At 51.4% G+C, this 22,270-nt stretch overlaps 3 protein-coding genes across 4 annotated transcripts; 1 reads left to right on the top strand and 2 right to left on the bottom strand.

The window, feature by feature from the left end:
• Positions 1–561: 561 nt before the first annotated feature.
• Positions 562–4,512, top strand: MOGS (mannosyl-oligosaccharide glucosidase; the record flags this gene model as incomplete). The annotated part of the gene is made up of 4 exons (XM_080711120.1): positions 562–901; positions 1,083–1,309; positions 1,800–1,996; positions 2,769–4,512. 4 exons carry the CDS (start codon positions 562–564, stop codon positions 4,510–4,512), a joined length of 2,508 nt encoding a protein of 835 aa, XP_080567246.1.
• Positions 4,513–5,090: 578 nt separating this feature from the next.
• Positions 5,091–7,127, bottom strand: WBP1 (WW domain binding protein 1; the record flags this gene model as incomplete). 2 transcript variants are annotated; one of them, XM_080711079.1, is made up of 5 exons in its annotated part: positions 5,091–5,542; positions 5,710–5,886; positions 6,016–6,118; positions 6,621–6,722; positions 7,059–7,127. In XM_080711079.1, 5 exons carry the CDS (start codon positions 7,125–7,127, stop codon positions 5,091–5,093), a joined length of 903 nt encoding a protein of 300 aa, XP_080567205.1. The 2 variants fall into 2 exon arrangements, with proteins under 2 accessions (XP_080567205.1, XP_080567206.1); XM_080711080.1 differs by lacking the exon at positions 6,621–6,722.
• Positions 7,128–7,845: 718 nt separating this feature from the next.
• INO80B (INO80 complex subunit B) lies at positions 7,846–11,324 on the bottom strand (the record flags this gene model as incomplete). Its single annotated transcript, XM_080712090.1, has 5 exons — positions 7,846–8,376; positions 10,164–10,333; positions 10,506–10,624; positions 10,849–11,041; positions 11,267–11,324. The coding sequence occupies 5 exons, from the start codon at positions 11,322–11,324 to the stop codon at positions 7,846–7,848; spliced, it is 1,071 nt and encodes a 356-aa protein (XP_080568216.1).
• Positions 11,325–22,270: the final 10,946 nt, after the last annotated feature.

Raw genomic sequence — 22,270 nt, 5'->3', positions numbered from 1 at the left:
TGTAATCTCCTTTTCCTTTTGTACTTTTAGTAATTTTTACTTTTTCCTATCCTACCTCTGAAGCAGACCCCAGGCTTCCTCCTAGGTCCACTTTCTCCACGGTGAAAGGAGGTACTGGACGTTGGGCGAAAGCTCGACTCAGTCCACCTGGGTTGGAAGCTGGCCACTTCCAGCTCCGTGGCCGGGGCCAAGTTACTTGCACTTGCTCGGCTATGGTTTCCTGCCACCAGGCTGGGGCGGGGCGGTTGTATGTAAAACACTTGGCATAGCGTCTCAGTTTAACACATAATCGTTATTTTAAAAAGAGAGAGAGAAACTCAAGGCGAGGTTGGCTCCCGCTGCCCGCCGCCGCGCGTTTCCGGGCTCCAGCCTGACTGACGGGCGGGCGGGGCGGGACTTCCTGAATCTGGCCCGATTGATGGGCGGGACGGGGCGGAACTTCCGGCGGCGGCGGCGCGCAGGTGTTGCGGGCGGGAGCGTGGTCGCTGCGGCCCTGGGACGAGGCGGGACCAGGGTGCGGCAGCCGCCTGTCTGCGCTACCGCGACGGCCGCGGAGCCGCGATGGCTCGGGGGGAGCGACGGCGCCGCGCAGCGCCGGCAGAGGGAGCGCGGCCGGCGGAGAGGGCTCGCGGCGGCGCGGGGCGGCGGAGCGGCGGGGCCCGCGGCGCGGCGGGGGGCGCGGCCCTGGCCGCCGTGGTCCTGGCCCTGGCCCTGGGCCTGTCGGGGCGCTGGCTGCTGGCGTGGCACCGCGCGCGGCGGGCCGTCACGCTGCACTCGGCGCCCCCGGCGCTGCCGCCCGACTCCTCCAGCCCGGCGGTGGCCCCGGAGCTCTTCTGGGGCACCTACCGCCCCCACGTCTACTTCGGCATGAAGACTCGCAGCCCGAAGCCCCTCCTCACCGGTAACCGGGCCCTGGCGGGCAGGCCGACGCTCAGTCTGGGCGCCCAGCTTCCTTCCCGCTTGAGCAAGGGTGGGCAGGAGTGGATCAGGATAGTTATAAAGTGGGATGCCCCTAAAGTTGTCGGAGATCCAGGGGGCGGGTCTCCTCCGCTGTCATTGACTCGTGGCCCTTCTACCCCCAGGACTGATGTGGGCGCAGCAGGGCGCCACCCCAGGGACCCCTAAGCTCAGGCATACGTGTGAGCAGGGAGACGGCGTGGGTCCCTATGGCTGGGAGCTCCACGACGGCCTCTCGTTCGGGCGGCAACACATCCAGGATGGGGCCTTAAAGCTCACCACTGAGTTCGTCAAGAGGCCCGGGGGTCAGCACGGAGGGGACTGGAGCTGGAGAGTGACTGTAGAGCCTCAGGTCAGGGCCTCAGGATACCCTTTTCCTCAGCCCAGACTCCCTACCTCCTTCCCTGGCCGTCAGCACTTGTAGTCCGAAGTGGGGCTTCACAGCAGGGGTCCTGGCTGCCCGGTTTGAATTCTGCCTTAACCACTTGGCAGTGTGACCAATTCTGTTTCTTACCTCTAGCCTTATTTCCTTGTTTGTAAAGCAAAGATACTCGTAGCACCTCACAAGATCATAAGAGTTAAATCGAATAATCTATGTAGCGTACTGAGTGTAGGACACAGCACAGGAGTATTATTTCACAGAGAACTCTGTGCACGGCCCTTAGCTCATGCCACTGGGTTACTGGCTTACCCTGAGTGACTGTCAGCACTACCAGATGTTTACTGTTTACCATGTTACTCCTGCTGGAATCTCTTTCTCCACTAAGGCCGATTCTCAAGAGAGAATGCCAATGTAATGCTGGGTTTTGTTTTGTTTTTTCTTATTCTTCTTGCTTACCCAGGCCTCAGGTACCTCTAGCCTTCCTTTGGTCTCCCTGTTCTTCTATGTGGTGACGGATGGCCAGGAAGTTCTACTACCAGAGATTGGCGCCAAGGGGCAGCTAAAGTTCATCAGTGGTCACACCAGTGAACTTGGTGACTTCCGTTTTACCCTTTTGCCACCAACTATTCCGGGGGATGCTGCCCCCAAGTATGCCAGGTAATCGGAGCAAGCGTGTGGGGCGGTAGGGGTAGTGCTGATGCTGCTGGAGCCTGATTTGTTTCTCCCACCCTATCTTCCTCCCACCACTTACTTTCAGTCTCATCAGTTTCTTTGTTCTTTGTATTGCTAAGACATCGGGGCTACCTGCTATCTTGAGGGAAAGTGAGATAAATGGCCATACCCTGCAAACCCAGTGCTTCATCTCATATTTCTCTTTATAATCCTTTCCCATCGTGTGTGTGTGTGTGTGTGTGTGTGTGTGTGTGTGTGTGTGTGTGTATGTGTGTGTGTCTGGGGATGGAACCCAGGGGCATTCAACCTCCAAGCTGCACTACACCCCCTGCCCTTTTGTGTGTGTGTGTGTGTGTGTGTGTGTGTGTGTGTGGTACTGGGAGTAGAACCCAGGGGCTTTTCTACCTCCAGGCTATACTTCCAGACCTATTTTATAGTTTATTTGGAAACAGGGTCTCACTAAGTAGCTGAGGCTGGCTTTGAACGTGTGTGATCCTCTTGTCTCAGCCTCCCAAGTGCTGGATTACAAGCATGCGCCACCACGCCCAGCTTCCTATTTTTTATTCTTTATTTTGAAACCGGGTCTCACTATATTGAGGAGAGCTTCACTAAGTACCTGAGGCTGTCTGCAAACTGCGATCCTCCAGTCTCAGCCTCTCTAATGCTGGGATTACAAGCCTGCGCCACCACACCGGGCCCTACCCCTCTCCTTGATATTTGATATCTTAATGCTCTCTCTTTCCTTTTTGCCTTCAAGCTACAATGTCTTATGGTCCTCCAACCCAGGACTGCCCCTGCTGACAGAGATGGTGAAGAGTCGCCTAAATAGCTGGTTTCATCATCGGCCCCCAGGGGCCTCTCCTGAACGCTACCTTGGCTTGCCAGGATCTCTGAAGTGGGAGGACAGAGGCCCAAGTGGGCAAGGGCAGGGACAAGGGCAGTTCTTGATACAACAGGTAACACTGAAAATCCCCTTTTCCGTGGAGTTGGTGTTTGAATCCGGCAGTGCCCAGGCAAGTGGAAACCAAGTGCTGGGGCTACTGGCAGGCAGCCTACTGACCCAGGCTCTGGACAGCCATGCTGAAGCTTTCCGAGAACGCTTTGAGAAGACCTTCCAGCTGAAGGAGAAGGGCCTGAGCCCTGGGGAGCAGGCTTTGGGTCAGGTCGCCCTTAGCAGCCTCCTTGGTGGGATTGGCTACTTCTATGGACAGGGTCTGGTACTGCCAGACATGGGAGTGGAAGGCTTTGAGCAGAAGGTGGACCCAGCCCTCTTTCCCCCTGCCGCTCTATTCTCAGGGGTGCCCTCCAGGTCATTCTTCCCACGAGGCTTCCTTTGGGACGAGGGCTTTCACCAGCTTGTCGTCCATCGATGGGATCCCCGCCTGACCCGTGAAGTCCTTGGCCACTGGCTCGGGCTGCTCAATGCTGATGGCTGGATTGGGCGGGAGCAGGTACTGGGAGACGAGGCCCGAGCCCGGGTGCCCCCAGAATTCCTGGTGCAACGGGCAGCCCATGCCAACCCTCCAACTCTGCTCTTGCCCGTGGCTCACATGCTAGAAGGTGGTGACGCTGCCGACTTGGCCTTCCTCCGCAGGGCCTTTCCCCGCCTGTATGCCTGGTTCTCCTGGCTCCATCAGAGCCAGGCAGGACCAGTGCCACTCTCTTACCGCTGGCGGGGCCGGGACCCAGCCTTGCCTACCTTGCTGAACCCCAAGACACTCCCCTCAGGGCTGGATGACTACCCCCGGGCTTCACATCCTTCAGCAGCTGAGCGGCACCTGGACCTGCGATGCTGGGTGGCCCTGGGCGCCCAAGTGCTGTCCCGGCTTGCGGAGCTCCTGGGGGAGGCTGAGGCGGCTGCCGAGCTGGGCCCCCTGGCGGCCTCACTGGCGGCTGAGGAAAGCCTGGTGGAGCTGCACTGGGCTCCCGAGCTGGGAGTCTTTGCAGACTTTGGGAACCACACAAAAGCCGTACAGCTAAAGCCTAGACCCCCCCAGGGGCTGGTTAGGGTAGTGGGTCGGCCCCAGCCTCGCTTGCAACACGTGGATGCCCTGGGCTACGTCACTCTCTTTCCCTTGTTGCTGCGGCTGTTGGAGCCCAGCTCGCCCCACCTCGGGCCCCTGCTGGATGTCCTAGCTGACAGCCGCCATCTCTGGAGCCCCTTTGGTCTGCGCTCCCTTGCAGCCTCTAGCTCCTTTTATCGCCAGCACAACTCCGAGCATGATCCTCCCTACTGGCGGGGTGCAGTGTGGCTCAATGTCAACTACCTGGCTTTGGGAGCACTCCACCATTATGGCCATCTGGAGGGGCCCCACCAGGCTCAGGCTGCCAAGCTCCACAGAGAGCTCCGTGCCAACGTGGTGCGTAACGTGTGGCAGCAGTACCAGACCACGGGGTTCCTGTGGGAACAGTACAGTGACCAGGACGGGCACGGCATGGGCTGTCGCCCGTTCCATGGCTGGACCACCCTTGTCTTGCTGATCATGGCTGAAGACTACTGAAGGGGGTGGGGTGGGAGGGAAGCCTGCCACTGTGAATCTGGAGGGACAAGGTCTCCAGCTTCTGCCCCAGCTCCTCAGATTCCAGTAACTCGAGCTCCCTCAGCTCATCTCAGGTGTCCCGACTGTCATCCCACACAGCCCTGGGCTGAATGTGAACTCAAGAGTCTATTTTTCTAAATAAACTGGAAAAAACATACCAAACTCTATTGCTTTTGCCAGCTTCACCTTACCAAGAGGTCTTAGTGCAGGCCTCGGCTCCCTGCGGCTCTCAAGAGAAGTAAGATCAATGGTGGTAACCTGTCCCCTTCAAGCCCAGTCACGTGCAGTGCAGTGCAGTGAGTTCTAGTCCACCCAAATCCACAAGTGGCTGGTTCACATCTCTTTAATGAGATCAAAGGCTCCTGTGTATGTTTTGAGAGTGGGTAAAGCTAGCACAGTCCCCCAGTACTGCCCCTCTCCCCAGGGCTCCAGCCCTTTCAAGCAGATTCTAAGAGGGCAGAGAGGGGCCCAGGAGGACTTGAAGAATTGGGACCAGGTTGTGTGTCATGGGCTAGTGGCCCAACCACCCTCCTGACTACTTAGGGGATGTCCCCTTCACTGGAAGCGAGCCCCATGGGAGAGACCTGCAGCATGGGACCTGGGGGCAGTGCACACGGGGAGTGGTCCTCCAGATCTGGTAGGGTGGCCCTCACCTCCTTGACTGGCTCAGCCTCGCTTGAGTCGGGACAAGGGCAGAGCTCAATCCCTGAGTCACCAGTCAGGCGACGATAGCGGCAGGAAGGGGGGGTATGGGCCGGGCTCACCCCTACCCCAGGCTCTCCCTCCTGAGGGGGGACACTTTGGTGGGAGGAAATGCCTTCCACGTTTGTGCCCTCGCAGTGGGCAGGGCAGTTGGACGCAGAGGAACAGCAGGTGCATTCGCTGGAAGCAGTTGAGGGGTGGCCTGGGGCCGTTGTGTAGGGAGGTGGCGGGGTGCCTGGGCGGTGAACCACATCCTCATAGGCTGGGGGCTTGAAGGCGCTGAGGAGGCCTGCGGGGAAAGAAGAGCACAGCTGGCTGAAGGTGGTGGGTATGGGGAGTGAGCTCATGCTAGGGATAAGGGTGTTCTGAAATGTCTGTAACGAGGAATGTGGGATGATTCAGGATCTTGGTTGGGAAGGGCCACTAGTAGTGGGCCCAGAGCCTCAAGTCACTCACGAAGGTCAAGCAGTGAACCGGCAGGGACAGGGCCAGCCCCGTGGCAAGCCCCATGGTAGGCCAACAAGTTGATCTCACGCTGCCGTTGCTGCTGCTGCAGTCGGAGCTTAGCTCGTCGGTGGCGGAAGGCGCAACAGCAGCTAAAGAGGATGAGGACAGTCCAGAGCAGCCAGAACCCTGCAGGAGGCAAGGAGGGAGTGTCTTAAATACCTCCTTTGCAGAGAAGGGTCCGGGAGGCTGGAATTCCGAGGAGGTCCAGGAGAGGGTGGGCAAAGGGTCCTGAGAAGAGCCCTCTTAGAGACTCACACCAGAGCTCATAGTAGTAGGTGCAGCAGCCAGTCTCCCCACAGCAGTGGCCACTCTCACAGAGGTAGGGCTGGTTGTTCACTCCTGGGCACAGCTCTCGAAGCTGGGGGGCAAAGAGGTCCTTAGGACTAATGAAAATTCCGGCCCAAGGCACTGCCCACCCCACCTACATGCACATACACAATCCATCCCACCCTGTGAGCTAAATTCAGCTTGGAAAGGTAGGGGAATGGGGATGCTGACAGGAGTGCTCAAATATCTGAAGATCTGTCCAAGTGGAAGAGGATATGGGAGAGCAGAAAACCAGTCTAGAAAACAAAACATGGACATAAAAAAAGGAAAGCTTGAGCTCTGCTTATGAGAGACTTCTCTCACACTCATGCCTGGCCCCTCAGGGTGCTAGTTTTTTGGCAGAAGCCAGAAGATGGCCTATCTCAAAATCTCAGGCAGTGGGTAGGGGTTTAAAGCCACTTCCAAAGTTAAAATACTGTCATCATCTCCCAGGGTCCGCCACCCCCATCCCAGGCTGGATCTTTCCACCCCTGGGTCTCAGGCTCCCTAGGGTGGAGGAAGGGCAGTATGAGACCCAGAGCAGGGCTCCCAACCAGATGGGATTGCTGTGGATGATAAAGGGTGGCATCCAGGGCGCGAGTCTGGGTTCCAGCTCTTCTCCAAATTGCTCCCTCAAGAGAAGACGCTGCCGGACTCTGTTGTGACAATAGGCACATAGGAAAACATCACACATAACTGTTGCAAGACCGAGGGAGCCTCCCTGGGGCCTCACTATGCCTCTGGTCACTGGAGAGCCACTGAAGGCTTCAGCTGCAGCCTCTGCATGGGGTCTAAGGAGGCTGCAGGTTAAGGCAACTGCGTCTATGTTACAAAGTTTAGACAAAGAGTGGGACGCGTTTAGGAACTTCACAGTGCCTTTGGCTCCGTGAGTTCCTCCCCCCCCCGCCCCCACCAACAGGAAGGGACAAGAAAGGGAAAAGAGAAATAAATGGCTGTCGTGCTAGGCTTTTGGAGCTGTTTAGGTAGGATACCTGCTGTGGCGGCGTCCGAAGTGCCCCCCAGGCCTCCTCGCTGCCGTTCCCGCTGCTGGCCCGAGCCATGCCTCCACCTACAGCCCCCTGAAGACCACAGCCTCCTCCACCGCCAGCTGCCCTGCCCCTGCCACCTCTGCCGCCACCGCCATGGTCCCTGCCCGGCCCATCTTTGCTGCTGCCACCATCACTCCGCGGCAGCAGCCGGGGCTCCCATCCGGGGAGAGCTCCGCCAACTAGGACCCAGGCTCCTCTGTCTAACCAATGGGCATTGCCACTCAACAGACGGGCCAATAGGAGGAGATCAGCGATCTCTCCCTGTGGCCAATACGCAGCAACGCCTCGGCCGCTCTCTCAGACAACAAGAGCTTCCACAGACAAAGAGTGGGGTAAGAGTCGACCCAGGGCCCTGACTGACAGCGACAATAGCCAATGTGGTCAACAGAACAGGTTTTACTTTATCAACCAATGAATGGCCATCCACGAGAGCAAAATCCTCGCTGATTGGCCTTAACCATTTTCGGGATGACGCCCAGCGCCAGACCACAGCAGGTAATCCAGCTACAGGAGGCGAGGTTCCCAAAGTCAAAGTCCAGGCGCCTAGGTCTTCTTACAGTTGTCCCCAAACCCCAGGCTGGGCAAAATATATGTACCGGAGGTCGGTCTGCCCAGGTCCCACACCTCCAATTCTGTACAAACTGAGGCACCGGATATAATTTAATAGGGCGGGGAAGACACTAAAAACCAGGCACGGGAGAGGGCGCAGAGTCCGGGTTTGGTGAGGGCCTTAAGTAGCCAAGAGCGGGGACCCGGGGCCCTCGGGCCCCCCCAGCCGCAGCTGCAGGTTGATGCGGTAACACTGAAGGCTGCAGAGCGCCTGGCCGGTGCGGGAACAGGCGTAGCGGCGCGGGTGAGGGCAGCCGGGGACAGAGCAGCGCGGAGGGGGGCCCGAGGGCGCGGGCCGCTGAGACACGGCCGCGGGGGCGGGCACGCCGGGTGGGAAGGAAAGGGTGGAACCCTGAGCTCCGCTGCTGTAGCGCACCATGGGGGCCGGGGCCGCGGCCCGCCCTCCCCGCCGCTCGCCCCGCGCGGCGCCCCGGCCTCCCCGCCCGCTGGGCGCCGCGGTCTTGGTGAGGCGCTCGATGGTCTGGTTCTTGTGCTCCTCCGCCCGCCGCGCCGCCTGCAGCCGCCGCTTGCGGGCCCGCTCCTCGCGCTTCAGCAGCATCTCCTCGGTGAGGGCGGGGGCCGGGCAGCCCCCAGCCACGGGCAGCGGCAGCATCGGGGAAGGCTGGCTCCGCGCCTTCTGCAGCAGGGCTCGCTAGGGAGAGGGAGACGGGGCGCATATGAAAATGGAGTGGCTTGGTCTCGGGAACTTGAAAGGTAGGGTCTTGAGTGCAGGCCTTGGGAGGAGGAGGATTAATGAACACCCTCTTCTGGGGCCCTTAATATTGCCTCCTCCCAGAGCTCCCCCATAGTCAGCTGTAGGTCCTCCACTTTAGAGGGGAAAAGCATCAGTAATGCTACTGGACTGCCTGTGTGCCAAACCTCTCTGTTAAAGTTTTTGTTATTTTAAAAATATTTTTATCTCCATAGATAGCATCAATTGGATAACTGCTCAAGCCAAAAACTCAGGGCTACCCACTGATACCTTTTTTCTCCAGCGCCCTTCCAAAATATATCTACTTCCAAAATATAGCTGGCAACCATCTGATTTTCTTCATTTCCATTTGCATCTTGGTTGAAGGTACCACCATTTCTTAGCTGAATACTTCAACCTTTTCCTAGCTGGTCTCCTGGCTTCTATCCTTAACCCCACTAAGATTCATTCTCCTTAGAAAAGCCAAAGTCATCTATTGAGCTGTGCATCAAACATGTCATTTCTCTCTGCATACATCCCATCAGCGGCTTAGCCTTTTTTGTGGGGACAGTACTGGGGATAGAACCCAGGGGTATTCTATCACTGTTACTTCCCCAGCTTTCTTTCTTTCTTTCTTTCTTTCTTTCTTTCTTTATTTATTTATTTATTTATTGTGGTGCTGGGAATGGAACCCAGGGGCATTCTATCTCTGAGCTACACCTCCAGCCCTATTTGATTCTTTTTTATTTGAAACAGGGTCTCATTAAGCGGCAGATGGCCCCACTAAGTTGCTGAGGCTGCCGAGGAAGAACTTGTGATCCTCTTATCTCAGCCTCCCAAGTACTGGGAATACAAGCATGCCCCACCACGCCCAGCTTATTTTTTAGAGTTAAGGTCTCATTAGGTTGCTGAGGCTGATCTCAAGCTTGCAATCCTCCTGTCTCGGCTTTCCCAGTCACTGGAATTACAGACATTTGCCATGCATCTGGGATTTAGCCACAGTTTTCCTTCCCTACCCAGCTTGGAATGTTCCAGTCTCAGTGCCTTTGTGCCTGCTGGCCCTTCTGCCTGGAAATCTCCAGTATTGAAAATGTTTTCTCTTCAAAGAGGCCTTCCCTGACAACCCTGCCTAATGTTTCTTTTCTTCTTTTTTCTTTTCTTTTTGGTGGTACTGGGAATGGAACCCTGGGGCCTTCTACCTCTGGGCTACATTCCCAGACCTTTTTTTTTTTTTAATATTTTATTTGGAAACAGGGTCTCTTAAGCCAGCTGAGGCTGGCTTCGAACCTGCGTGATCCTCCTGTCTCAGCCTTCCAAGCGCGGGGATTACAAGCGTGCGCCACCACGCCCGGTTCAGCCCTATTTATTTATTTATTTATTTTATTCTTTATTTTGAAACAGGGTCTCACTAAGTTGCACAGGGACTCACTAAGTAGTAGCTGAGGTTGGCCGCGAACTGCGATCCTCCTGTCTCAGCCTCCTAAATGCTGGGATTACAAGCGTGCACCACCAGGCCTGGCACTTCAGCCACTTTCTATTTTACCACCCTAGTTTCTTCTTGTCATAAACCCGTACAGCTTTTTAAAGCTATTTGCTTATTTGCCCCTGCCTCCAACACACACACACAGCTCTACCATGTCTTTACCCCTCATTGATGTTCCCCTGCCTCGCACAGTGCTTGGTGAAATGGCATATTCCCAACATGTACCTGGTTGTACGAATAAATGACAAGGAATAAACTGACTTACTTGTCTCGCAGTGAGCAACCGCTCATTGATCTCCTTCTTTAGGTCTCCATTATCATCCAGCTCCCCCTTCTCCAGGGCATCCAGCCACCTCTGTTCTTCCTCTTCTTCCTGACCCCCTAGCCCACCTGACAGGTCCCGAAGTGGGGAGGGGGATAGATTACTGTCTTCATCTGGGAAGAAAAGTTGGGAGACATAAAAGTAGAACTGTTCAGATGAGGGCCCCCACTTAGCCAAGTTAAGTCTGGGATATTCAAACTGCTCACCCACTTCAGAACCAACCCCCTCCCCTTACCCAGGTATAATGAGAGAAACCCAGTTCTCCCACCTCCAGATCCTTCTCACCCAGCCAGGCTCTATACTGCTCCAGGGGCACGCCTTCCATAGGCTCCTCTTCATTATCCACAACCATCAGGGGAGAAGGGGAACGAGGCCCCTCAGGGATCACAGTAAACGTAGGGACGCTGCAGAAAAGCGACACTGCTGTGAAGTAAGCAAGAGTTTCCTCCTGCTCAGCTCTTCCCAGACTCTTGTGTTCTTGCTGCCTTAACCTGAGCCCTAAGTCATGGGTGTTTTGTCTTCTAAAAGTCCCAGCCGGCTTCTAGCTTCAATCTCCACCTACCCCCAAAGCTCCTCAAGTAAAACAAAACAAAACAAAAAAAAAAAACACTGATACTCTTGGCCTCACCTCTTCGTGCCCAGAACCTGCCCGCCCAGCTTGATTTTGAGTTTGAGCTGGGGCTTGGCAGGAGAGGGCTGTGTCGGCCCGGCCTCCTCTTCCTGGTGATGTTTCTTCTTGTGTTTTTTCTTGTGCTTCTTGTGTTTCTTCTTGTGTACCCCGTGGCCATGGGTGCCCGCCAGGCTCAACTCCAGCGCTTCCCCTGAGCAAGAAGAGCCCGTCAACGATGTTCGGCCAAATCCTGGAAGGGGGAGCCCTGAATAACCCGATTCGCTTGCGGGGCCCCACTTTTCCGCGCTCCTAGCTGTTACCATAACAACGGCACAGCCTTTCTCCGTCCCACCTGTGGCGAAGTACTCTGGAAGCTCGGAGGAGCGCTAGAGACTCCTTTTCCGAGAAAGCCTAAGTTTGATCGGCCCGCCCTTACCCGGCTCAGGGGCCTCCATAGCCCCGGAGGTGCTCCCGCGTCTCCACAGCTTACTCATGGGGTCCAGCAAGGAAAGGGGACTGGAAATGGTCGGAGCACATGCGGACACGCCCTTTCCGCCCCGCGGAAGAACGGATTTCGGCCAAATAACCCACTACTTCCGGTGTGCGGCAACCATGCTTGTGCGGGGCACGTTTTGCAACCAAATATATTCTCCCTAGGAAACAACGATTTCCTAAGAAAAGTTCCGGGATCTCCGAGACCGGAACCGCCCAAAGGGGCAAGGCTTTCTCCTCGCTCCGCCTCCCCCAACCTTAGATTCTAGAACTCAAGGCAACTGAGTTGGTTATTATATTCAAGCCTGGTGAATACATTTTCTGACCAAACAGAGCTAGATTAAGAGAATGCACACATTTCCATAGAGGAGGACATATATTGCCTACAAAATGACAGAAACGTTTCACACATGGACCCTAAGAGCAGAGTCAATGACATTTAAGCCTAAATTCTCAATGGCAGGGAAACGGATATGGGAATATGTGTCTATACATTTGTTTTTTTTTTTTTTAATTCTGAGTACTTTATTTTTTATTTATTATTTTACTTTATTTTTTTTGCAGGTCTGGGGATGGAATCCAGAGGCATTTGACCTCCAAATTACACCTCCTGCCCAATTTTTTATTCTTTTTTTTAAAACCGGGTGTCACTGAGTTGCAGAGGGCCTCACTAAGTAGCTGAGGCTGTCCGCGAACCGTGATCCTCCTGTCTCAGCCTCCCGAAGGCTGGGATTACAAGCATGTGCCACCATGCCCGGCTGTGTCTATACATTTGAACACCATGTTGCTAAAGGAATTTGAGTGATAAATAAGAAGACTGACACAGAGTTTAGATTCTAGTGAGCAGCCCTAATGGAAACAATCCAAGTGTCTCTCTCTAATGGGACACCAAAGTGAATTTGGTATTCCCAGCCACTTATTGAGGCCCTTTGCAACTCAGTAAGACTGGGCTGGGGGTGTAGCTTGGATGTAGAATGCCCCTGGGTTTTAACCAACCCCAGTGCCACACACACACAAAAAAAAATCAGTGTACAGCTGGGCATAGTGGTGGTGTGTTTGAGACCATCCTCAGCAATTTAGCAAGATTGTCAGCAACCTAGCCAAATCCTGTTTCAATATTAAAAATAAAAAGGCCTGGAAATGTAGCCTGAAGATAGGATGCCCCTGGGTTCAATTTCCAGTAACAAAAGAAAAAAATAAAAAGAATTGATGTATGGAAATTCAATAAGAAGTCAATGTGCTACAGTAATCAAGATGAGGAGAATGGACTTTGAAGTCATACAAACCTATTATCAAACCCCTATTATCTACCATTTATTAGCTATGCAACCTTGGGCTCAAAGTTATTTAAGCTTTCTGAATCTCAGATTTCAGTTTTATAAAATGGAATAAATTGCTAGGTGCAGTGATGCATGCCTGTGATCCCAGGATTTGGGAGGCTGAGACAGGAGGATCACAGGTTTAATGCCAGAGTGGTAACTTAGCGAAACCCTGTTTCAAAATTAAAGAAAAAAATTTAACAGCGTGGGAGTGTAGCTCAGAGGTAGAACTCTCTCTTCCCTGCCCAGCACTCAGTACCCAATTCCACAAAAATAAAAACAAAAAAGATGGAATTAAAGTAGATCTACTTCAAAGGTCTCTGAAAGAATTAAGCAAACAAATAAGGTAGTATTGGGTGCATAAAAGATGTTTCTAGCAAATAATAATAGTAATAATAATAAACGACTTCTAGGTTTCCGGCCAAAGATTTTTTCTTTAAACTGAACCCAGGGGCATTCTACCTCTGAGCTATAATTTCAGTACTTTTTTTTTGGGGGGGGGAGTGGTACTCGGGGTGGAACCCAGATGCTTTTCTAACCCCGGGCTATACTCCCAGACCTATTTTTATACTTTTATTTGGAATCAGGGTCTCACTAAGTTGCCGAGAGCCTAAGTAGCTGAGGCTGGCTTCGAACCTGTGCGATCCTCCTGTCTCAGCCTCCCAAGCACTGGCTTCCTCCAGCACTTTTTTCTTTTAACAGGGCCTGGTTAAATTGCTGAGGGTCTACCTGAGACTAGCCTGGAACCTGTCATCCTCCTGTCTCAGGCTCACAGGTACTGGGATTACAGGTTTGTGCCACCACACCTAGCCTGCGTGCCTCCCTCTCTCTCTCTCTCTCTCTCTCTCTCTCTCTCTCTCTCTCTCTCTCTCTCTCTCTCTCTCTCTCTCCCTCCCTCCCTCCCTCCCTCCCTCCCTCTTTAGTACTAGGCATTGAACCCAAGGCCTTGCACATGTAAGAACTCAACCAGCCTTTTTTTTTTTTAAGTACTGGGGATTGAACCACCCAGGGGCATTCGACCTCCAAGCTACACCTCCAGCCCTGTTTTTTATTCTTTGTTTTGAAACAGGGTCTCACTGAGTTGCAAAGGGCCTCACTAAGTAGCTGCGGCTGCCTGTGAACCATGATCTTCCTGCCTCAGCCTCCTGAATGCTGGGATTACAAGAGTGCGCCACCCTGCCTGGAAGCCTATAAGAAGTACACCAAAGATTACACAAAGTTAATCAAAGACAAACTTGAAGAACAGAGACCAGAAAGTGTAAAACCTTTTGTGACAGGAGCTGCAGAGCAAATCAAGCACATCCGTACTAATTTCAAAACGTACCCGTTTTTTATTGGTGAAAACATGAATCCAGATGGCATGGTTGCTCTCCTGGACTACCCTGAGGATGGTGTGACTCCATTTATGATTTTCTTTAAGGATGGTTTAGAAATGGAAAAATGTTAACGAATCTGGCAGTTAGTTTGGATCTGTCATCTGTATCAAAACTGGCTGCTGCTTGTCACCCACACAACACCAGGCCTTAAGGCAAGCGGGACTGATGTCATCTTGAGCGCTTTGTTTATTTGACTGTGGTTTATTTGGAGTGGAGGCATTATTTTTTAAGAAAAGATATGTCATGTAGGTTGTCTAAAAATAAAGTACATATAAACTAAAAAATAAATTATATATATATATAATTTATTTATTTATTTATTGGTGGTACTGGGGGTGGAACCCAGGGGCTTCTACCTCCAGGTTACACCCTCCCAGCCCTATTTGTTATTCTTTAGTTTGAGACAGGGTCTCACTGAGTTATAGAGGGCCTCACTAAGTAGCTGAGGCTGTCCGTGAACTGCGATCCTCCTGTCTCAGCCTCCCGAATGCTGGGATCACAACCGTGCGCTACCACGCCGGGTTCCCCAGCCCTATTTTTAACTCTTTATTTTGAAACAGGGCCTCACTGAGTTGCAAAGTTCCTCACTAAGTAGCTATAGGTGTCTGCGAACCACGATCCTACTGTCTCAGCCTCCTTAATGGAGGCTGGGATTACAAGTGTGTGCCACCACTCTTGGCTTATTTTATTTGATTTTGTGGGGTAATATGAATTGAACCCAGGGGCATTGTAGCCTTATCTTATTTTTTATTTTGTGTTTATTTTTTAAAAAATTTTAAATATTTTATTTTATTTATATTTTAATATTTTATATTTATATTTTATTTTATTTTGGTAGTACAGGGGTTCCTGGAAACCCTTCTACCTCCGGGCTACACTCCCAGGCCTATTTTATATTTTTTTAATTTGGAAACAGGGTCTCTTAAGCCAGCACAGCTGGCTTTGAACCTGCATGATCCTCCCGTCTCTGCCTCCCAAGCGCGGGGATTACAAGCGTGCGCCACCATGCCTGGCTTATTTTTTATTTTGAAATAGGGTTTCACTAGGTTGCTAAGGGTCTCCCTAAATTGCCAAGGCTGGCTTCAAACCTTCAATCCTCCTGTCTCTGGCTCCCAAGTACTGGGATTACAGGCATGTGCTACCACATGTAATTTAGAAAGATTCAAAGGCAGCCTGGTGTGGTAGCACATGCCTGTAATTTCAGTACTTGGGAGGCTGAGACAGAAGGATCACAGGTTTGAAACCAGCCTTAGTAACTTAGGGAGACCCTGTTTCAAAATAAAAAAAATTAAATAGTGCCGGTAATGTGGCTCAGTGGTAGAACACGCCTGGGTTCAATCCCCAGGACCAAAAAAAAAAAAAAAAAAAAAGTGCTTTTGAAGACGGTATTTCTGTGTCACCAGAGATCAAGGGAAGGGCCACTTGAGGACTTGTTTATAACCTGCTTTCATGTCTTTTTCTCCCTTGACCCTCATGGCAGGTTCGCAAGGGAGAGTCTATTGTTCTCGTCTTATAAATGAGGAAACTGAGGCTGGAAGAGATAAAATGTTTTGGCCAAAAGCGCAGTCAGGGAGTGGCAGAGGCTTCCTGACCCCAGCCCGGTGGGTTTCCTCCGCATCCTGGTGCCCAGCAGGGAGGAAGCGCTGACACGAAGTGGTGACTGACTTTATTATTTTGTTTTTAGTTTTGCTTTGTTTTACTAGGAGAGATTTGAGCATGTTTAGAGGCTGAGAGGAAGAGGAATCCTTCCTTCTGAAAGAGTTCTCAGCTGCCCCCCTTAGAGGAGATTAAACCCAGAGTCACTCTACCACTGAGCCACGCTCTCAACCTCATTCTGTTTTTTATTTTGAAACATGGTCTTGTGGATTAGCCCAGGCTGCTCTCCAATTTGCTGTCTTCCTGCCTCCGATTCCTGAGTATCTGGGATTACAGGTGCGCATCGCTGGGACCGGCCTTTTAGCCCCCCCCCCCCATTACTGGGCATGGAACCCAGGGGCATTCTACCTCCGAGCTACACCCCCAGCCCTATTTTTTATTCTTTATTTTGAAACAGGGTCTCACTGAGTCGCAACGGGCCTCACTAAGTAGCTGAGGCTGTCCACGAACTGCGATCCTCCTGTCTCAGCCTCCCAAATGCTGGGATTACAAGCGTGCACCACCACGCCCAGCTTTAGCCTTCTTTTGGGGAAAAAAAATTCAGTTTATTTTATCCCCTTAAGCCAGATTCTGCAATTGTTAACATTTATCTCTATTCAGATCCATTATCATTATTCTTTTTCTGATAAATTTGAGAGAAAATTATAGACATGGTGCCTTTTTACCCTTAAATATTTCAGTACTAATTCTCCAAATTAGTACAGTATTCTATAAGTTTTATGTAACCCTATTAATCAGCACATTAACTTCGATATAACACTACCATTCAACCCATAGACACATTCGCACTGTATCAAGTGTGCGATGTCCCCTTTCCAGTGTAGATTCAATTCAGAATCATGCTGGGCATTGTGGCTATAGTCCTAGTGCTTGGGAGGCCGAGAATGGAGGATCACAGGTTCGAGGACAGCCTCAGCAAGCAGTGAGATTCTCATTAGCCTAACGAGATCTTGTTTCAAAATAAAAAAAAAAATAGGGCTGGAGGTGTAGCTCAGAGGTGCCTCTGGGTTCAATCCCCAGCAACACACACACACACACACACACACACACACACACACACACACACACATCAATAAATTTCAGAACTATGCATTACCATTTATTTATTGAGTCCCTCTAATCTAGTGTGTGCGTGCGTGCGCGTGCGCATGTGTGTGTTACTTAGCAAGACCCTGTTTCAAATAAAAAAAAAATAGGGCTGGGGATGTAGCTTAGAGGTAGAATGTCCCTGGGTTCAATCCCCAGCACCAAATAAATATATAAATAAAATGAACTGGGTCTGTCTGGTGCTTCCTCAGGTCTAGACTTATAAATTCTTAGCTGGCATACCTTACTCACAAAATTATGCTGTGTTCTTCTCTGTATCCTATCAGGAGACATGACATCAGCCCATCCTGCCACCGTCGGCGCTAACTTGATCATCTGGTTAAGATGGTGTCTGTCGGCTCCTTCCACTTCTTCCAGCTCTCGCAGCACCATTATTTATTTATAATTTTTTTTTTTTACTGAGAATTGAATCCAGGGGCATTCTACCTCTCAGTTACACTTTCAGCCTGTGTGTGTGTGTGTGTGTGTGTGTGTGTGTGTGTGTGTGTGTGTGTTACTAGAGATTGAATCCCTAGCCGCATTCTACCTCTGAGCTACAGCCCCTGCCGTATTTTTTATTCTTTATTTTGAAACCAGGTCTCACTGAGTTGCGGAGGGCCTAAGTAGCTGAAGGTGTCCGCGAATTGCAATCTTCTGGTCTCAGCCTCCCGAATGCTGGGATTACAAGCGTGTGCCACCACGCCCGGTAAGTGGGCATTTTTTAAAACAAATGATTCTGTGGCCTTTGGCCATGTTGCTCTAACTTTTTGAGCACTTTTTTATTTTCTAACACTATAAAATTTTGGACTCGCCAGACATGGTGGCTCATGCTTGTAATACCATTACTTGGGAGGCTGAGACGGGAGGATTGCAGGTTTGCAGCCAACCTCAGCTACTTAGTGAGGCCCTCTGCAACTTAATGAGACCCTGTTTCAAAATCAAGAATAAAATATAGGGCTAGGGGGATAGCTGGAAGTTCAAATGTCCCTGGGTTCAATCCCCAGTATCACCACTGGGGGGGGGAAAAAGTTTGGACTTATTTTGTACTCTCCCCAATAAAAAGTAAGAATGAAGACAGCTAGGCTGGAGGAACGTAAGCTGAGGCTATGCCAGGCCCCCTGAGTCATGTCACAGCAGCTTGCTGGTGCGGAGTTCCTGCTAATACCATCTCTCTCATCTGCAGGTGTAGCGATTATATCATGGACTCTGTCTGGGTCTTGTCTGCACTGCAAGTTTCAAAGTCCGGTTGGGAGAGTTCCAGTTATTTGGCTTTGGACAAGTGCCTTCCCCTGGGCTGTGAAGAAGCAGGCGGGAAGATAAATGTCCTCCCCTGCTACAAAGAGGGTAGAGCTCAACCTGCCAATAGTGTCCTGTGGGAGTCTGGGAAAGGGAAGATGATCTGAATCCTTTGTGACTTCCAACACCTCATCCAAATATCTCCTTCATAGTCAGGGTTATGTAGATAACGACATAAGCAGGGAAAGTTGTGCGATTGTATATCAGATCAGTGGCATGCTGGTAAATATTTAACAAACGCTCTCCAGGGAAAAAAAAAGCAGCCCTGATTTGTAATATCCACTCACTTCTGTTGTGCCGATTCCCCCACCATCCCACCACGTCCAATTTCAAATGCAGTATCGCTGAACACAGCGGCGGGAAGAGTTAAGCAGTAGATGCCAACATATAGCACGTCTACCCTACAGATTCCACAGATGCAGCCGGCCTCAGGAGAGAATGGTAAAATGCAGTAAAATGACAGAAGTGATGTTTCAACATTTATTACCTCTGCTTTTTATTTTTAACGAATTTTTTTTCTTAAAAGCCTACTTAAAAAGGCTAATTCTTTTTTATTTATTTTTTATTGGTGAATTGTAATCATATATCACATTGGAATACAGGACTTGAGAGGATATACAAGCACATATCATCCAATTAGCCCTCATCCACTCCTCATCCCATTCCCTCCCCCTCCCTCGATCCCATGCTTGTTTGGTGATTAACTTTGATACGTACCTCCTGTGTTTTATTTATTTATTTATTTATTTATTTATTTATTTATTTATTTTTGGTGGTACTGGGGTTCCTGGAAGCCCTTCTACCTCCAGGCTATACTCCCAGACCTATTTTTACATTTTTATTTGGAAACAGGGTCTCCTAAGCCAGCGCGTGCGGCTGGCTTCGACCTGCGCGATCCTCCTGTCTCTGCCTCCCAAGCACGGGGATTACAAGTGTGTGCCACCACTCCCGGCTACCTCCTGTGTTTTAAAGAGGCTCCATCCTCCCCTATTCCATACCCTCTGATTGGTCACCTTAATTGCTTCGCTATAGGGCCCTTTCTATAACTCGACCTCTTCCTGTTGCCCCTTTACTCCTAGTAATTGCTGATTAGGGGAAGCATCTAGTTTTTATTTTCTGCGATATTTCTCTGTGCATGCTGTGTTGCAAGTACCGATCCCACTCTTGACAGCCCCAGTAGTGGCCTGGCTACCCGGTGGACTGATCCAGACCTCGCAGCGGCCTTGCCTCATGGGAGGCCCCGATTCTGGCCTCGCTAGCCCCCACACTGGCCTAACCCCTCGGCAGGCTCAGATCCTGGCCTCAGAGGCCCCAGCACCGGCCTTGCCTCATGGCAGGCTCCGATCCCGGCCTCGCTGGTCCCGGCAATGGCCTAACCCCTTGGCAAGCTCTGATCCCAGCCTCGGAGGCCCCAGCACCGGCCTTGCCTCACAGCAGGCTCTGATCCCAGCCTTGCTGGCCCCAGCACCGGCCTAACTCCTCAGCAGGCTCCGATCCTAGCCTCGGAGGCCTCAGAAGCGGCCTTGCCTCACGGAAGGTTCCGCTGCCAACCGCTGGCCCCGGCACCAGCCTAATCCCTCGGCAGGCTCTGATCCCAGCCTCTGAGGCCCCAGCACCAGCCTTGCCTCACGGCAGGCTCTGATCCCGGCCTCGTAGGCCCCAGCACCAGCCTTGCCTCACGGCAGGTTCCGATCCTGGCCTTGTTGGCCCCAGCACTGGCCTAACCCCTCAGCAAGCTCCAATCCCGGCCTCGGAGGCTCCAGAACCGGCCTTGCCTCATGGCAGGCTCCAATCCTAGCTGTGCTGTCTCCGTCACCAGCCTCACCCCTCGGCAGGCTCCAATCTGAGCACCCTCTTCGCCCAGCCATTTGTCCCACGTTCTCGAGTGTGCGTGGTGGTAGCATTCTGCCTCTGGGGTTATTACTTCAAAAGTTCCAGGTGTCATGCATCAGATCTCTGCCTCCCATGAGTACTGGCCACTGCCATTGCCACTGCCTCCACCATTTCAAATCTTTCCCAAGCTCGCCGGGCGTGGTGGCGCACGCTTGTAATCCCCGTGCTTGGGAGGCGGAGACAGGAGGATCGCGCAGGTTCGAAGCCAGCCGTGCGCTGGCTTAGGAGACCCTGTTTCCAAAATGAAAATGTAAAAATAGGTCTGGGAGTGTAGCCCCGAGGTAGAAGGGCTTCCAGGAACCCCAGTACCACCAAAAAAAAAAAAAATCTTTCCCAAGCTCTTTTTCCACTCTGAATGTTTTCCAGTGTTCCTAAGCATGCACGATGGTAGCATTTGACGTTTGGTGTAATTTCTCAAAAAAATAAGGTTGGTAGGATCAGATTTCTGCCTCTCCTGAATACAAGTCTCCACCTCCATCACGGAGACCGCTTCCAACATCGCCTTCTTCCTAGGTCTCCACTAAACTCTCTCCTTACAGGTGATGTCAAGATTCTTAAGAATGTAGAGAAGAAGCAGTCCTCCTTCATGGGGAATCCTGCATCCTGGGCCCTGGCTCTTCCAGGGGTCTGGCGTGCCCCGCCTGACCCCGCCCGGGGCCCAGGGCCTTGCGACCGGGCCCCAGTTTCTCTAGGGGTCTGGTGTGCTCCGCGTGATCCCACCTGGGGCCCAGAGTCCTGCGACCCATTTAATGAATATTTTTTAATGAATGAACACAATGGTGGTCTACCTCTGAGCTACAATCCTAGTTCCACTTTCTTTTTATTTTTTATTTTTTTGCAGATCTGGGGATGGAACCCAGGGGCATTCAACCTCTGAGCTACACCCCCAGCCCTATTTTTTATTCTTTATTTCAAAACAGGGTCTCACTAAGTTGCAGAGGGCCTCACTAAGTAGCTGAGGCTTTCCTTGAACCAAGATCCTCTAGTCTCTGTGAAAGGACAAAGTTTGATCACACCAGAGACCACCTTGTAGCCAAGAGATTTATTGGAGGGGCCGGTATGAAAGGAAGAGAGAGAGAGAAAAAGAGAGAGAGAGTGAGAGAGAGAGAGAGACAGACAGACAGACAGACAGACAGACAGACAGAGGGGGAGAGAGAAAGAAGAATCCGGGAAGAGAGAGAAAATGTGCTGGGATCAGGGTTATATAGGGCTTGGGGTTACAGATTGGGGGCCAATTGGGTAGGAGAAATGCTCTTTGAACTAATTGGCTAGAGTCCCATGGGAGGGGGTCGTGCGGCCAGGTAATTGGCTTGGGGTCAGCGGGGAATGTCCCTTTCACTGATTGGCCAAGGGCACCAGGAGGGGGCAGGTCTCCCAGGTAAGTGACCAGGTTCGGTCAGAGGAGGATGGTAGCTTAATTGGTCAGACCAGGGCCTTTCAGGACACTTAGCTTATGGGGGGGGGGATCTGAAATAAGAACTGAATTCATCTAACATTCTGCCTCCTAAATGCTGGGATTACAAGTGTGTGCCACTATGCCCAGCCTTATTCTTTATTTTGAAACACGGTGTCTCTCAATAAGTTGCAGAGGGCCTCACTAAGTAGCTGAGGCTGGCCAAGAACCTTCAATCCTCCTGCCTCAGCCTCCCAAGTACTGGGATTACAAACACGTGCTGCCACGCCCAGCTCGATATTTTTTTCTTTATTTTGAAACAGGGTCTCACTAAGTTGTGGAGGGCCTCACTAAGTAGCTGAGGGTGGCCACAAACCCGGATCCTCTTATCTCAGCCTCCCAAGTACTGGGAGGACAAGTGTGTACCACCACACCTGGCTTATCTTTTATTTTATTTATTATTATTGTTGTTATTATTATTATTATTATTATTATTATCATCATCATCATCATTATTATCATTATTAATGGTGGTGGTACTGGGGTTCCTGGAAACCTTTCTACCTTTGGGCTACACTCCCAGACCTATTTTATATATATATATATATTATAAATATATATATATATATATTTTTAAAACAGGATCTCTTAAACCAGTGAGGCTGGCTTCGAACCAGCACCATCCTCCTGTCTCAGCCTTCCAAGCACGGGGATTACAAACGTGTGCCACCACACCTGGCGGTTTATCTTTTATTTTGAAACAGCATCTCACTATGTTGTGGAGGGTCTCTCTAAGTTGCTGAGGCTGGCTATATACCTGCAATCCTCCTGTCTCAGACCTCCCAAGTACTGGGACTATAAGCATGTGTCACCATGCCCAGCTTTATTTCTTATTTTGAAACAAGGTCTCACTACATTGCCCAGAGGCT

The sequence above is a fragment of the Muscardinus avellanarius genome (genome assembly GCF_963383645.1).
Source record: "Muscardinus avellanarius genome assembly, chromosome: 15".
Classification (NCBI taxonomy): domain Eukaryota; kingdom Metazoa; phylum Chordata; class Mammalia; order Rodentia; family Gliridae; genus Muscardinus; species Muscardinus avellanarius.
This window is presented reverse-complemented; position numbering and strand designations above follow the sequence as displayed.